Source organism: Cotesia typhae, unplaced genomic scaffold, assembly GCF_013202065.1.
Source record: "Cotesia typhae breed Kobodo isofemale line unplaced genomic scaffold, CoteBio_Ctyphae scaffold_70, whole genome shotgun sequence".
Lineage (NCBI taxonomy): Eukaryota > Metazoa > Arthropoda > Insecta > Hymenoptera > Braconidae > Cotesia > Cotesia typhae.
Window position 1 is genome coordinate 1,047,632 of NW_027423780.1, and position 14,267 is coordinate 1,061,898.

Here is a 14,267-nt window from a genome sequence, read left to right on the forward strand (position 1 = left end):
GCGGTTAATGCCGCCGTTGCACATTAAGTTAGGGTTGATGAAACAATTTGTTAAAAAACTGGATGAAACTTCAGAAGCTTTTGGATACTTAAAAAAAATTTTTCCGAAGTTATCGGAAGCAAAGGTTAAAGCTGGGGTTTTTGTTGGTCTGCGAATAAGACAGATTTCCACCGATGAAAAATTTCCAACGTTGCTGAATCGTACTCAAAAAGCAAGTTGGAACAGTTTTAAAGCAGTAGTTTCTGAATTTTTAGGAAATAATAAAGCTGAAAACTACGAAAAGTTGGTTGAGGATATGCTTACAAATTTTAAGGCCATGGGCTGCAGGATGTCATTAAAAGTACATATGCTGCATGCTCATTTGGATGAATTTAAAAACAATATGGGAGCCTATTCCGAAGAGCAAGGAGAATGTTTCCATCAGGACATCGTGAATTTTGAACAACGCTATCAAGGCCAATACAATGAAAACATGATGGGCGACTATATTTGGGGTTTATTGAGAGAAAGTAGCTATGAACATAAAAGAAAAAGTAAAAGTGTGCACTTTTAAGTTATTTTCCACTTATCTGTAAGCTAATTTGATAGTAAAACTTAATAAAAATAATAAACATTTTTATTTCAATAGTTTTATTTTCAATCAAAAATTAAAATCCGAGATTTTTAAAAATTTCGTTCAATCAGTCTTCTAAGCACAAAAGCAAAGTTTTTCATGCCATATATTTTTTTCCGTCTTATTACTACCTAAACTACCGAAATTTAATGCTTTGCAATCAAAGTCAAATTTCATGTTGACTCGTGTTATTAATCATTTATTCAAATGATATTTTTTATTAACTAGTAAATTTATAAATTTTCATTTATAGTTATGTTCATTTTTCCATTTATACTTTTGGAATTAAAATCAAATAAACATATTATTAGTTGTACGTATTTTTAAAAATAGGGAATTTTATTTGTTCAGTTGGTCATTTGAACAACTGTAAAATTGAACAGATGATCTAGTTTGCATAAAATCATTTTTATTTATATACAATTATACGTAAATTTTTCTGTGCTTTTATTCATTTATATTTATCAGCAATTTGTCAAACTTTCATATTTATTTGGACAAATTTTCATAAATCCAAACTTTCATCGATACCGAAGCAACACGAGCAGGCATAAATTATTGTCTCTTATTATATGCTACCCCCTCCCCTCCTTCTCATTTTTCCCCTCCCCGCCTGTGCCTTCTTTCCTATTCCCTATCTCTCTCTCTTTTTTTTGGGGGGATAAAAAATCATTTCGATTCTCCACTCTAAGAAACCATCAGTGGCACCTATCAATTATAGAACTCAACCCCACCCTACTCTCCCCCACAACCGTTGCCATGGTAACCGTTGCCATGGTTATGGTTACCATGGTTACTGTTACCATGGTTACTGTTACCATGGTTACCGTTACCATGGTTACTGTTACCATGGTTACCGTTAACATGGTTACCCTTACCATGGTTACCGTTACCATGATTACCGTTACTATGGTTACCGTGACTATGGTTACCATTACCATGGTAACCGTTGCTATAATAACTGTCAAAATGAATAAATTGTAATAACAAATTCAGTTGTTAATTAAATTCAGAGGAATTATTAGAATAAAAGTAGAAAGTTATTAAATACTAATATTCTATAAATCATCTACAGTATATTCTATATAATGTTAGGCAAATATATTTTGATTTTAAATTTTCTACCAGGTCGATTCAGTCTAAACTATTGGTTAGATAATCATTTTTCTTCTGAAAATTATAGGTCAAAATTAACCCATAATTGTAAGATTCTAAAATGGTTTAACAATGTAATATTATAAAGGAAAAAAAATAGAAAAACGGTTGGCCCTAAAGGCCATCCCTGCAACTTCCCGTTAATTTTATATTTAAGCGCTCAAAATTGTACTTACTCCGAGCTCAAAAATCGGGTAAAAGTTTGATATAACATTATTTTTTTAATTCTAAAACCAAAATACTTTTGAATGAATTAACCGATTTTTACGCGGTTGGTGGCATTCGACGCAGTTTTTCAGGCCTCATGAAGAGTTTTTGAGTTTTAATCGATCGAAGTAGGAATTTCGATGTGATTCCGAAAAAACCTTTTTTTCTGTTTTTTTTTTTTTTTTTTTCGACAACGATAACTCACAAACGAATGAATCAATTGTAACTGGGCTAGTGGCGATCGACGTGGTTTCTTGATGCTGAGAGCTGATTAGTTTTTGGAATTGATCAGTAGTCGTTTAAAAGTAATTCTTTAAAAACCACATTTAAAAAACCTTTTTTGTAGTATTTTTGAGATTTCTCAAAATATACCGGTTCGAATCGGTCTAAATTGTATTTATTTATTTATTTATTTAATAATAATAGACCCAACAGCTGGAAGGCCAATAACAGGGTCATAATACAATATACAGGGTGATTCAGAATTAGTGTACGACCAAGAAAACTTGGATAGAAGAGGCGATTTTAAGCACAATTGCAAGAATAAAATTTTTCGAAATTCTCAATATTTTGGGAGTTATTGAGGATTGAAATAGACCAATCAGAGAGCTCGTTACAAATTTAAAGAAAGAAAAAAAGTACAATAAAATTTACCAAGCCAACTTCATAACGAATGATATTATTGACTTATTTATTTTAAAAATAATATAAGATGTTATTTCTTTTGTTTCGAATAAATAAAAACTTTAATATTTTTATTAGAGAAAATAAAATTATTTCGCGCATTTCCTCGGACTTACTCGAGTAATACAATTATGGTCTTAAAATTAGTATTGCTGGTTCTCCTGCCTATTGTCATGCAAGTTGTCTTGATGATTGTCCTACGGAGTGTTATGTAGAAAATCTTACTAAGTGTTCTGACGTTCAACAAGTATCTTAATTTCATCTAGTAAATCGGTGGGATTTATGGGAAAAATTATTCTCTACAAAAAAGTAATAACATCATTTTACCGTATCATTAGCCCAAAAAAAAGTTCGAGCTGCGTCTCGGTTGAAAATTGCTATTCACTCCAAAAATTAAGTTTCCATTTATGAAATTCCACAAGTATCTCACTTTTATTAAATGAATAGGTAGGAATTATAGAAAAAATTATTCTCTACAAAAAAGTATTAAGATCATTTCACTGTATCTTTAGCCCAAAAAAAGTTGGAGCTGCATCTCGGTCGAAAATTGCTATTCACTTCAAAAATTAAGTTTCCATTTCTGAAATTCCACAAGTATCTCACTTACGTTTTATGAATAGGTAGGAATTATAGAAAAAATTAACCTCTACAAAAAAGTATTGAGATTGATTTACTGTATCTTTAGCCCAAAAAAAGTTGGAGCTGCATCTCGGTCGAAAATTGCTATTCACTTCAAAAATTAAGTTTTCATTTATGAAATTTCACAAGTACCTCATAAGTGATGATAGGAATAATTTTTCCTATAATTCCTACCTATTCATTTAATAAAAGTGAGATACTTGTGGAATTTCAGAAATGGAAACTTAATTTTTGAAGTGACTAGCAATTTTCAACTGAGATGCAGCTCCAACTTGTTTTGGGCTAAAGATACAGTAAATCAATCTCAATACTTTTTTGTAGAGGTTAATTTTTTCTATAATTCCTACCTATTCATAAAACGTAAGTGAGATACTTGTGGAATTTCAGAAATGAAAACTTAATTTTTGAAGTGACTAGCAATTTTCAACTGAGATGCAGCTCCAACTTTTTTTGGGCTAAAGATACAGTGAAATGATCTTAATACTTTTTTGTAGAGAATAATTTTTCCTATAATTCCTACCTATTCATTTAATAAAAGTGAGATACTTGTGGAATTTCATAAATGGAAACTTAATTTTTGGAGTGAATAGCAATTTTCAACCGAGACGCAGCTCGAACTTTTTTTTGGGCTAATGATACGGTAAAATGATGTTATCACTTTTTTGTAGAGAATAATTTTTCCCATAAATCCCACCGATTTACTAGATGAAATTAAGATACTTGTTGAACGTCAGAACACTTAGTAAGATTTTCTACATAACACTCCGTAGGACAATCATCAAGACAACTTGCATGACAATAGGCAGGAGAACCAGCAATACTAATTTTAAGACCATAATTGTATTACTCGAGTAAGCCCGAGGAAATGCGCGAAATAATTTTATTTTCTCTAATAAAAATATTAAAGTTTTTATTTATTCGAAACAAAAGAAATAACATCTTATATTATTTTTAAAATAAATAAGTCAATAATATCATTCGTTATGAAGTTGGCTTGGTAAATTTTATTGTACTTTTTTTCTTTCTTTAAAATTGTAACGAGCTCTCTGATTGGTCTATTTCAATCCTCAATAACTCCCAAAATATTGAGAATTTCGAAAAATTTTATTCTTGCAATTGTGCTTAAAATCGCCTCTTCTATCCAAGTTTTCTTGGTCGTACACTAATTCTGAATCACCCTGTATACAAAGTTTAATGAACTTCGTATAAGTTATGAACTAAAAGCGAAGTACAATAAGAAATTTTACAGTTATAAATTTTAAATATATGTAGATTATGAACTAAAGTTTTGAACAGAAGGCACAGCGAATGAAAATATTATTACATTATTATAAGATTGATCTTATAAGATAAATAATAAACTGATATACAATTTTATTAGTAATGTAATCTGTAAACATTATATTTATAATTATACCATATCATATAAAAAATTAAATAATAATTGGAATAAGGAAATAACAATTAGAAGTCGTAAAATATCATAATAATAATACAAAAATTTTAGAATCTAAAACACCTGGTTGAAACCAGGTTTCAGTAAATATATATAAATCAAATTCTGCTAAATAAGTTTTATAAAATATATCGTTAAGCTTAGTATTTATACTCCTGATATTTTGATAGTAAATTAAAAGCAAGGAAAAATTGTTGTTCATTATTGAGAATTTTTCGGGGTCGACGCTGACGTAGGACGATGAGTCGTTGTGATGATCGGAGTACCAACTCGTTGAATAATACGAAGACCCTGTTCTCCCGCTGATATCCTGTCCTTGAGTTCCCGGTGAATTGCTTTTTGCTCCATCTGTTGCATCTTGGTTCGATCTTTGACAATCGTTAGAGAGCGTATTGATTGCGGAGGATTTTTTAACCTCTTCAGGCGTAGAAGTCCAGATATGATCTGATCAACATACAGATTAGAAGAAAAGAATACTCTAAGTGGACGAGGTTGAAGTGAGACCGTAGAGTAGTTACCAATACGAGTGGATCCAGTGATAGTAATATTATCAGCAATTTATTTACAAATGTTTTGCACAGTATCTTGGTCAATTTTCCGGCGTTCAGCGGCAGAAGATGATGCTGCTTCATCAACACCAAAGAAAATTGCGTTGTTTCTCCTTGATTTCCTATCTTCAATTTCACGTAATATATTAGAGCTTAAATTTTCTTTATTTACATTAGTGTTTTTCTCATCAAATTTATGAATCCGAGATTCGATTTCACCAAGCCGTTTTTTGATGTTTGTGTTTTCATTTTCGATCTTAGTGATTTTCTCGTTGAAAGTTTTAGTGTTCTTATCAACTTTATTTTTGAGCTCTGTAACACTGTCGGTTAGTGCAGTAAATTGAGTTTTGACATCAACACTTAGCTTATCCAACTCTTTTGATAGAAGTTCACTTATATCATCTATGGTAACTGAACCCCGACGCCCACAACATCTTTGAAACGTACCACCAGAGATAGGTCTAGCTTGCCTAGCACAGCTAGGGTGAAAAATCGCTTGACATCCAGTACAGGTAACAACATCTCTGGCAACCCTGCTAGCACATACTCTACACTTCTCCTGTTGATTTGGTGGAGGCATTTTAGGTACTTGCGATGACAATGATAGTATAAAAATAATAGCCGCTACTTTGAAATAGATGTATTTGAAACTTTATAGGTTAGCACCAGACCAAGCGTAACAGCCATGTGTAACTCGCCAATTTAAGTCATAAATTTAAAAAAAAAAACAATATTTACTGATTCTGTGTAGGTTGTTTATGTAAATTTTATGACACAATAAAGTAATCATAGACAAAAGCTGGTACTGTTAGCGAGAGTGTTCGAGACACGTGATACTCAGCAGAAAACACATCCACAGAGAGTAATATTTTACTAAAAATATATATTAGCTCACAGCACAAGGAAAACACAGTTTTATTGACCGAAATTTAGGCAATTAAAAAAGTTATTGGATAGATAATAATACATACAAAAAAAAAAAAAAAAAAAACGAATAAATTTACTAGGTATAGGTAATTGCTAGACCATAACCACCCGGCCACGTGGCCACGTGCCACTCAGTCAAGGTAAGAAAAATGTGAAAAGAAAATAGACTTATGAAAGTAATTAATATTACAAAAAAGTCCAATTTTAATATAATAAAAAAAGAAAAATTATTTTTGATATTTGTTGATTAATAATTATTAAAAGTTAATGTAAAATAGAGCACTAAAAACAGTTAACTGTTACTTGAACGCCGCCTCGTGGATATGATGTATTTAAAATCTAGTATTTAGAATCTAAGTTTGGTCAAGCCCTTTCGGATGGCATGAACCGCGATCAAATCGGTCGAGCCGTTCAAAAGTTATAAGAGGTTTACTTACGGCCACACACACACACACACACACACACACACACACACACACACACACACACACACACACACACACACACACACACACACACACACACACACACACACACACACACACACACACACACACACACACACACACACACACACACACACACACACACACACACACACACACACACACACACAGAGAGAGAGAGAGAGAGAGAGAGAGAGAGATATACGGACATCACCGCGGAAACATTCAGGGAGACTTCCTAGGACGTCAAAACGTCAACATCCGTTAAAAACTCGATTTTTGAAAAACGGAGTAAAATTAATAACTTCCCGATTTTTCAGCGGGATGTTAAAAATGATGTGTGAAGTACGCGATTAACTTTGAATTGAAAACTTGAACATAAAACGATAATAAAACTATTAGAGATCGGAACGAGTATATCAAATAATAATAATTATTCAATTTTATTTATTTCAAACACACTTTCTATAAGTTAATGAATCTGAGATTATTAATAATCATAAAATGGTATTTGACGCAATTTATTGTAACTAATTCATTTGCAATTACTAATAATTATTAGTAATCGAAAATGAATTATAATTATAATGATATTGAAGTTGGCTTTAGATAAATGAATTATATCATGATATGCTTGAGAGAATAAATGAATAAATGTCAAAAATAAATCGCTATCACGATATTTACAAAGAAAAATTTTCATAATTTCAAAAATTTTGGTATTTATACGTATTCGACGCTAATTTAAATAATTAAGATATCCATTCTTTATTATGGTTACTTCAATTGAGTATATGTCAATTATATTTTTTTTATTGTTTTGAATTCAAGTAAGTCTTCATGAAAATTTTTTTATCATTTTTTCTACGTTAAATAACAGGGACGCATCATAATACACAGTACCTCATGGGTGATGCGGAAATCTGTGTATGACAAATGCATTGACTGGTACTATTTTTCCTGACTAAAAATTTTAAAAATTCACTTCATTTATCGATAAGAAAATATACATATTTTAGTTAATATAAGAAATAGAGATTAAAATTACTAGTGTGCCCAGCGAAGCGGGCGAGTGGCTGCTAGTACACACACACACACACACACACATGCGCGCGCGCGCGTGCGTGTGTGTGTGTGTGTGTGTGTGTGTGTGTAGCTTCATGGCGAGCCAAAGGGTATTAAAGCCCTTAACTTTCCTGAAAATTTGAACCAATTCCTTTCGCTAGATTTTGACCAATCTCACCACCAAAATTTTTGAAAAATTGTTTTTTTGAATTAACTTTAAACGACTTCACCAATCGATTTCAGAAACTAATCAGCTCTTAACCTTAAAAAAATTTGTCGATAACCGTTAAACTGGTCAAAATCAGTTGATTCGTTCGTGAGATATCAAAAACAAAACATTTAAAAAAAAATGTTTTTTGAAAATATCTATTTAATTGCTTTACTAATCACTTCCAAAAACTAGCCAGCACCTAACCTTGAAAAACTTCGTCGATTGCCGTTAGATCAATCAAAATCGGTTGATTTGTTCGGGAGTTATCGAAAACGAAAAATTAAAAAAAAATTGTTTTCCTTACATAACGTCGACATTTCTTTCCAGATCGTTTTTTATGAGACATAAAAATTAGTAGAGCCTAAAAAATTAAGTCGATCGCCGCCAAGAACGTGAAAATCGGTTAATTGGTTTGTAAGTTGTCGTTGTCGAAAAAATCAGAAAAAGCGAATTTTTCAAATTTCCTCAAAAATTTCGGTTTGATCAATTTATGTCTAAAAGTATATCATTTAATTTAAAAAACTGCTCGAAATGCTGCTAGTCGTGTGGAAATCGGTTTATTCATTCAGAAGTTATTGCGGTTTGAAAATTAAACAAAGACTATTTCATTAAACTTCTATCAGACTTTTGAGCTCGAAGAGTTTAAAAGCTCAGAGCAGTTAACTCTTTAAGTTCGGAGAGCTCGAAATAACATATTGGTTATATTTTTGAGCTCAAAGAGCTCAAAAACGTCCTAAAAGTGCAATTTTAAACGCTTAGATATGGAATGAGCGGAAAGTTGCCGAAATGACCTTTAGGCTCAACCGTTTTCCAGATTTTTTTACCAAAACTAACTACAACGTTCGGGTTTTATCCTGTTTTTATAAATTTTTATATATCAGCTCTTATTTTTTTAACAACTTAATTGTTATAACGATTCATTACTTTCATAAGTATATTTTTAAGTCAAAATTATTTTTTTAGCTGGATCCTTATAATTTTATGAAGCTCGTTTAAATGAAAGAATTAAAAGGTCAACAAACCAGTCAATGGCAAACGTGATGTGAACTTGTCTTTGAAGGCTAAAGCCCGATGAAGACAGCTTATATATACTCCGACTCTAAAACTCCTCGACTACTTTCTGGCGATTACTATACTATCGAGGCAAGTCTGCTTTCTCTTTTGATATTAGTGGCTACGTGTTGTATTTTTTACATACGATTTAAAACAAGTAAGTATATTGAAAATATTTACATTTATTTATACGACCGTTATTGTTTTTCAAATAAATATTATTGCTCCATGCATTCAAAACATACTGACTAAGTTTTTTTCTACAAAGGTAATGATCATAATCGTTGTTTTCTTCACTTGATACTTTGACAGAAAGAACAGACTAAAAAATGTGGTTGGGAACAATAACACTCATCATATTCCATTAGTAATGTTATCGGATTTATATCATGAGCAATATTATCAGTTGGAACATAATGTAACAAGAGAACAGATCAAAGTGTAGCTACTCAAATTTGGTTGTAGCTTAGTTATTCTGAATAATAACTTTTCAACGTAGATGACGCTCTTTTTCTAATTTTCCAATGAACATTGACGAAATAAAGTCATAATTAATCAGGTTAAGACGTCATTGGTTGTTAATGTTTGCTGAGGCTAAAGATTATTATTTGAGTTCGCAAATTACTGATAATAAATAGAATATTCAAGTAAATAGTTTTTGTCAGTTGAAATAATTATAATTAGTATGTTTGATGTATTTCTTTTAATGAAAGTGAATTTTCATATTAACATCGTAAATAACACATTTAAAATTTGCGTTGAACCACTTTAACTTGTAAAATTAGCTACTCTAAAATAGATTAATAAGAGGAAATAAAAAAAAAAGGTCGATGCTGGATAAGACAACAAAAATACTCTTAGTCTGACACGTTGGAGACCAAGAAATAAAAAATTGATTTAGAAACGAATTTTTTTTTGTTAAACTGCTTGATGACGTTTGAAATAATGTGCGAAAGTTTGAGAGGCTTACTGAAAGTAAGTACTATTGTTTGAATTATCAAACTGTAATAACATTTGAATTAATGAACCGATTTTCACGTAGTTGGCAGCATTCGATACAGTTTTTTAAGCCTCATAATGAATTTTTAATCTGTTTAGAATTTATTACAGAAAAACCACATAAAAAAAATTTTTTTTAACTTCCTGCTAAGAAAATGGGAGATTTTCAGGAATCGAGAAGTTTTTGGTTTTACCCCATTTTGCAAAAATATGTATGTATGTATGTATGTATGTATGTATGTATGTATGTATGTATGTATGTATGTATGTACGTATGTATGTATGTATGTATCAATGTATGTATGTATGTATGTATGTATGTATGTATGTATGTATGTATGTATGTATGTATGTATGTATGTATGTATGTATGTATGTATGTATGTATGTATGTATGTATGTATGTATGTATGTATGTATGTATGTATGTATGTATGTATGTATGTATGTATGTATGTATGTATGTATGTATGTATGTATGTATGTATGTATGTATGTATGTATGTATGTATGTATGTATGTATGTATGTATGCATCTATGTATGTATCCATGTATCAATGTATGTATGTATGTATGTATGTATGTATGTATGTATGTATGTATTATAACGGGTTTTTTCGACCTCGTGCGTTAGCGAGACCGAAGTCCGAGATAAATAAATTTGGCCTACCTGCTTTATTATTGTTGGGCGCCAGGAGCTAGGCTCTACTCACGTCGTGTTCGGCTTACTCGAACCGAGACTCTTCGTCGGGGCGGCGGGTAAAAGGTGCAACCTAAATTAAAGAGGAACCAAGAACGATCGTCCGGGTACTAATAATTTGCCGAAATCTTGTTATTAATTCTAATTTATTAACAAAATAAAATAAATGGTCGCCGGAATAACAAAATCACAATAATCAATGGATCAAATTTCGCACGCCGCAATTAATTAAATTATTAATAAGTAACTTCATTGAAGAACAAGCAGCAAGAATTTAATTAACAAAAAAAAATTTCTAAAGAACCTCAATATCAAAATCACAATTCATCCATTAACAATAAAATTCCCAAAAATAAACCAAAATCGTATGCAGCAATTAATTTAATAGATCGTAATTAAATTTTTGCAAGAACTAAAATCAACGTCGCATTTAATTTCAATCATAATTAAATAAATCCAAAAAAAATAACCGTCGCAAACTTTAAATCACAGTAATTATTTGAGTTACACAATTAATTATCGCACAATTGTTTACTTACTAGTAATTATTTAAATTGACTCTTAGTCTCGTCGCAAATACTTTAATTGTTAATTATTAATTAAGTCAACAAATTACTCGTTGCTAAATTGTGCAATTAGTAATTTGTAATTAACCAACAGTTTATTTTCTTTTCGCAAGAACAAAAGAAATCTAGTTGACAATAATTATTTATATTAGGCAAATTAATCGTCGCACATTTATTAGTTAATAATCATGATTAAATTAAATAAAAATTCTTCATTAATAATAATTCATTAAATCCAACACATTATTCGTCCCAAAATTGTTTAATTACGCATACTTAATTAAATTGGATAAATTAATCGTCGCAAAAAGTTTAATCAATATTCATTACTTAAATTAGACAAATAACGTATCCTTGATACCTCAGAAACCGTCGCAATAAATGTAGTTATCCAAAAATACGTATGGATATATTACAAACAAATTTAGCGTCAAATTCTTTTAATTAATTAGATTGATTTTGTCAACACAAAATTCTCAACCGGCGCAGTACTCGCACGACCAAAGCTCAATAATCAGGATTATTGTGTATGTATGTATGTATGTATGTATGTATGTATGTATGTATGTATGTATGTATGTATGTATGTATGTATGTATGTATGTATGTATGTATGTATATATATATATATATATATATATATATATATATATATATATATATATATATATATATATATATATATATATATATATATATATATATATATATATATATATATATATATATATATATATATATATATATATATATATATATATATATATATATATATATATATATGTGTGTGTGTGTGTGTGTGTGTGTGTGTGTGTGTGTGTGTGTGTGTGTGTGTGTGTGTGTGTGTGTGTGTGTGTGTGTGTGTGTGTGTGTGTGTGTGTGTGTGTGTGTGTGTGTGTGTGTGTGTGTGTGTGTGTGTGTGTGTGTGTGTGTAAGCCTCTTATAACTTTTGAACTGCTTGACCGGATCTGATCGAAATAGATGGTGATCCAAAAAGTATCATTGTTATTAAAGTTTGTAAAAATTTGAATTAATTCAATTTGCTAGTGTTACGTTCCCAAATTTTGGGTGTAATTAATTCAAATTTGAAAAATTTATTTATGTCCAGATTTTGACCTCATTAGGATGTCTATAGACTCCAGGTGGGTCATGTCACTGATTCCTTCGCGAAGTACTTTATTTTATATAATTTAATAATTCACATTTTTAATTTATTAAATAAAATATATATTTCAATATTTTAACTTTTTAATTTACCTGCCTACAGGTAGGCAATGGGTAGAGTGCCTGAACGCTGGCTAGCGCTCTGGGCGATTTCACCAGGGTGAGAACAGCTAATAAGCGCTCTCACTCTGAGGGTAATAACTAGGATATTTTTTGGATAGAATACCCGAACGCTGGCTAGCGCTCTAGGTAAAGGAACCAGGGTGGAACGCTGATAAGCGGTCTCAACCCTGGGTGAAGGTTTTAATAAGTATCCATTTTAATTTATTAACAATTAAATAGGTTTATTAGAAAGGAATTGGCAGGTTCAGCCTCGGACCAGCAGAGATTGCTCCTCTGCTAAGTCCTCGGACTGACTGTTCCATTGGAAGTCCGGAGACAGAATGTGTGTGTTATAATAATTACAATAAGTTTTTATAATGATCTTCAGCAACGTTGCATCTCAGGTTACCCTATGAGAACATCAACGCAGTTCAAATCCCACAACGTAGACTGTTTAGTCTACTAGGCTTCATTGACGTTCTAGAAATCTGTTATCTCGAGGTATTTCCGTTACGAAATACCTCGGATAATAATTAGATGATTTAAATAATTATTTCACAATTTTTAAGATAGATTTATAAAATTTCAAATAAATTTCAAATTTACGAGAACGTAACACTAGATTTTTAGAAATCTCGGGAATAAAATTTTCAAAAAACGTAGAGATAGGTTGATTGGTTCAGGAGATATCGTTGTTGAAAAATTTGGAAAAAATGAATTTTTCAAATTTCTCCAAAATTTTCAATTTGATCAGTTTGTGTTCAAAAGTATATAATAGAATTTGAAAAACTGCGTGGAATGCTGCCATTTGTGTGAAAATTGGTTGATTCATTCAGAAGTTATTGCGGTCTGAAAATTAAAAAATTACTGTTTTGTTAAACATCTGTCAGACTTTTGAGCTCGAAAGCCCAGAGAGCTCGAAATAACATATAAATTATATTTTTGAGGTCGAAGGCGTCCTCAAACTGCAATTTTAAACGCTTAGATATGGAATTAGCGAGAAGTTGCAGAGATGGCCTTCAGGGTCAACCGTTTTTAAGATTTTTTTTTTCTTGAGAGACCTCTGAATTAATTTTTTCTTTTTCTTCATCCATTTAGTCAACTTCTTTATGTGCCTCAGCTTCTTTGTTAGATATTGTAGTCTAGTCGAAAAGTAAACAAAATTTTTACCTTGATGTTTGTTTACGTTATTAAATAGTTAATTAACTAATTTTTTGTCATCTTGAGTTTTCATAAAATTTCTTATTAAAGTTCAAAAAATGAGTATAAATTTTTTTTTGGAAGATCTTGTTATAAAAATAATAAACACGACTAGATTTTTAATTCCATTTGTTTATCAGTTTTTTTTGTTTATTCTAATTATCACACGGTTAAAGGTACATTTCCTGAATCTATAATTCTTGACACAAATTTTTAAATTAAAAACTAAAAATTTCAGAGAAATTTGGTATTTAAGAATTTAAAAGAGTACATAAGTTAGTGTTTTTCTTAGGTATTTATTATTAACAAAAATATCAAACAATTATTATTGAGTAGTATAATAATTACTCTATAAAACTGTCCTGAATCATAAAAGCCGTAATTTCAATAGTTTACAAAACATAGTCATTTGAAGGATTCAAGGAATGCATTTTTCTGTAAACGAATGTTTACAAGTTATGAATGTTTACAATTATACAAGTTGTCTAAAAAATTGTCTCGAATGTCAAAGATCATACCACCAATAGTTTA

General features: G+C 30.6%; 1 protein-coding gene across 1 annotated transcript in view; it reads left to right on the plus strand.

Annotated features, from left to right (window-relative positions):
• The first annotated feature begins 8,381 nt into the window (after positions 1-8,381).
• Positions 8,382-14,267, plus strand: part of LOC141537283 (endochitinase-like) — a 235,377-nt gene continuing 229,491 nt past the window's right edge. The window contains exon 1 of the mRNA XM_074258174.1: positions 8,382-9,161. Coding sequence (XP_074114275.1) covers positions 9,023-9,161 — 139 coding nt within the window. The 5' untranslated portion in view covers positions 8,382-9,022. The remainder of the gene's footprint in view (positions 9,162-14,267) is intronic.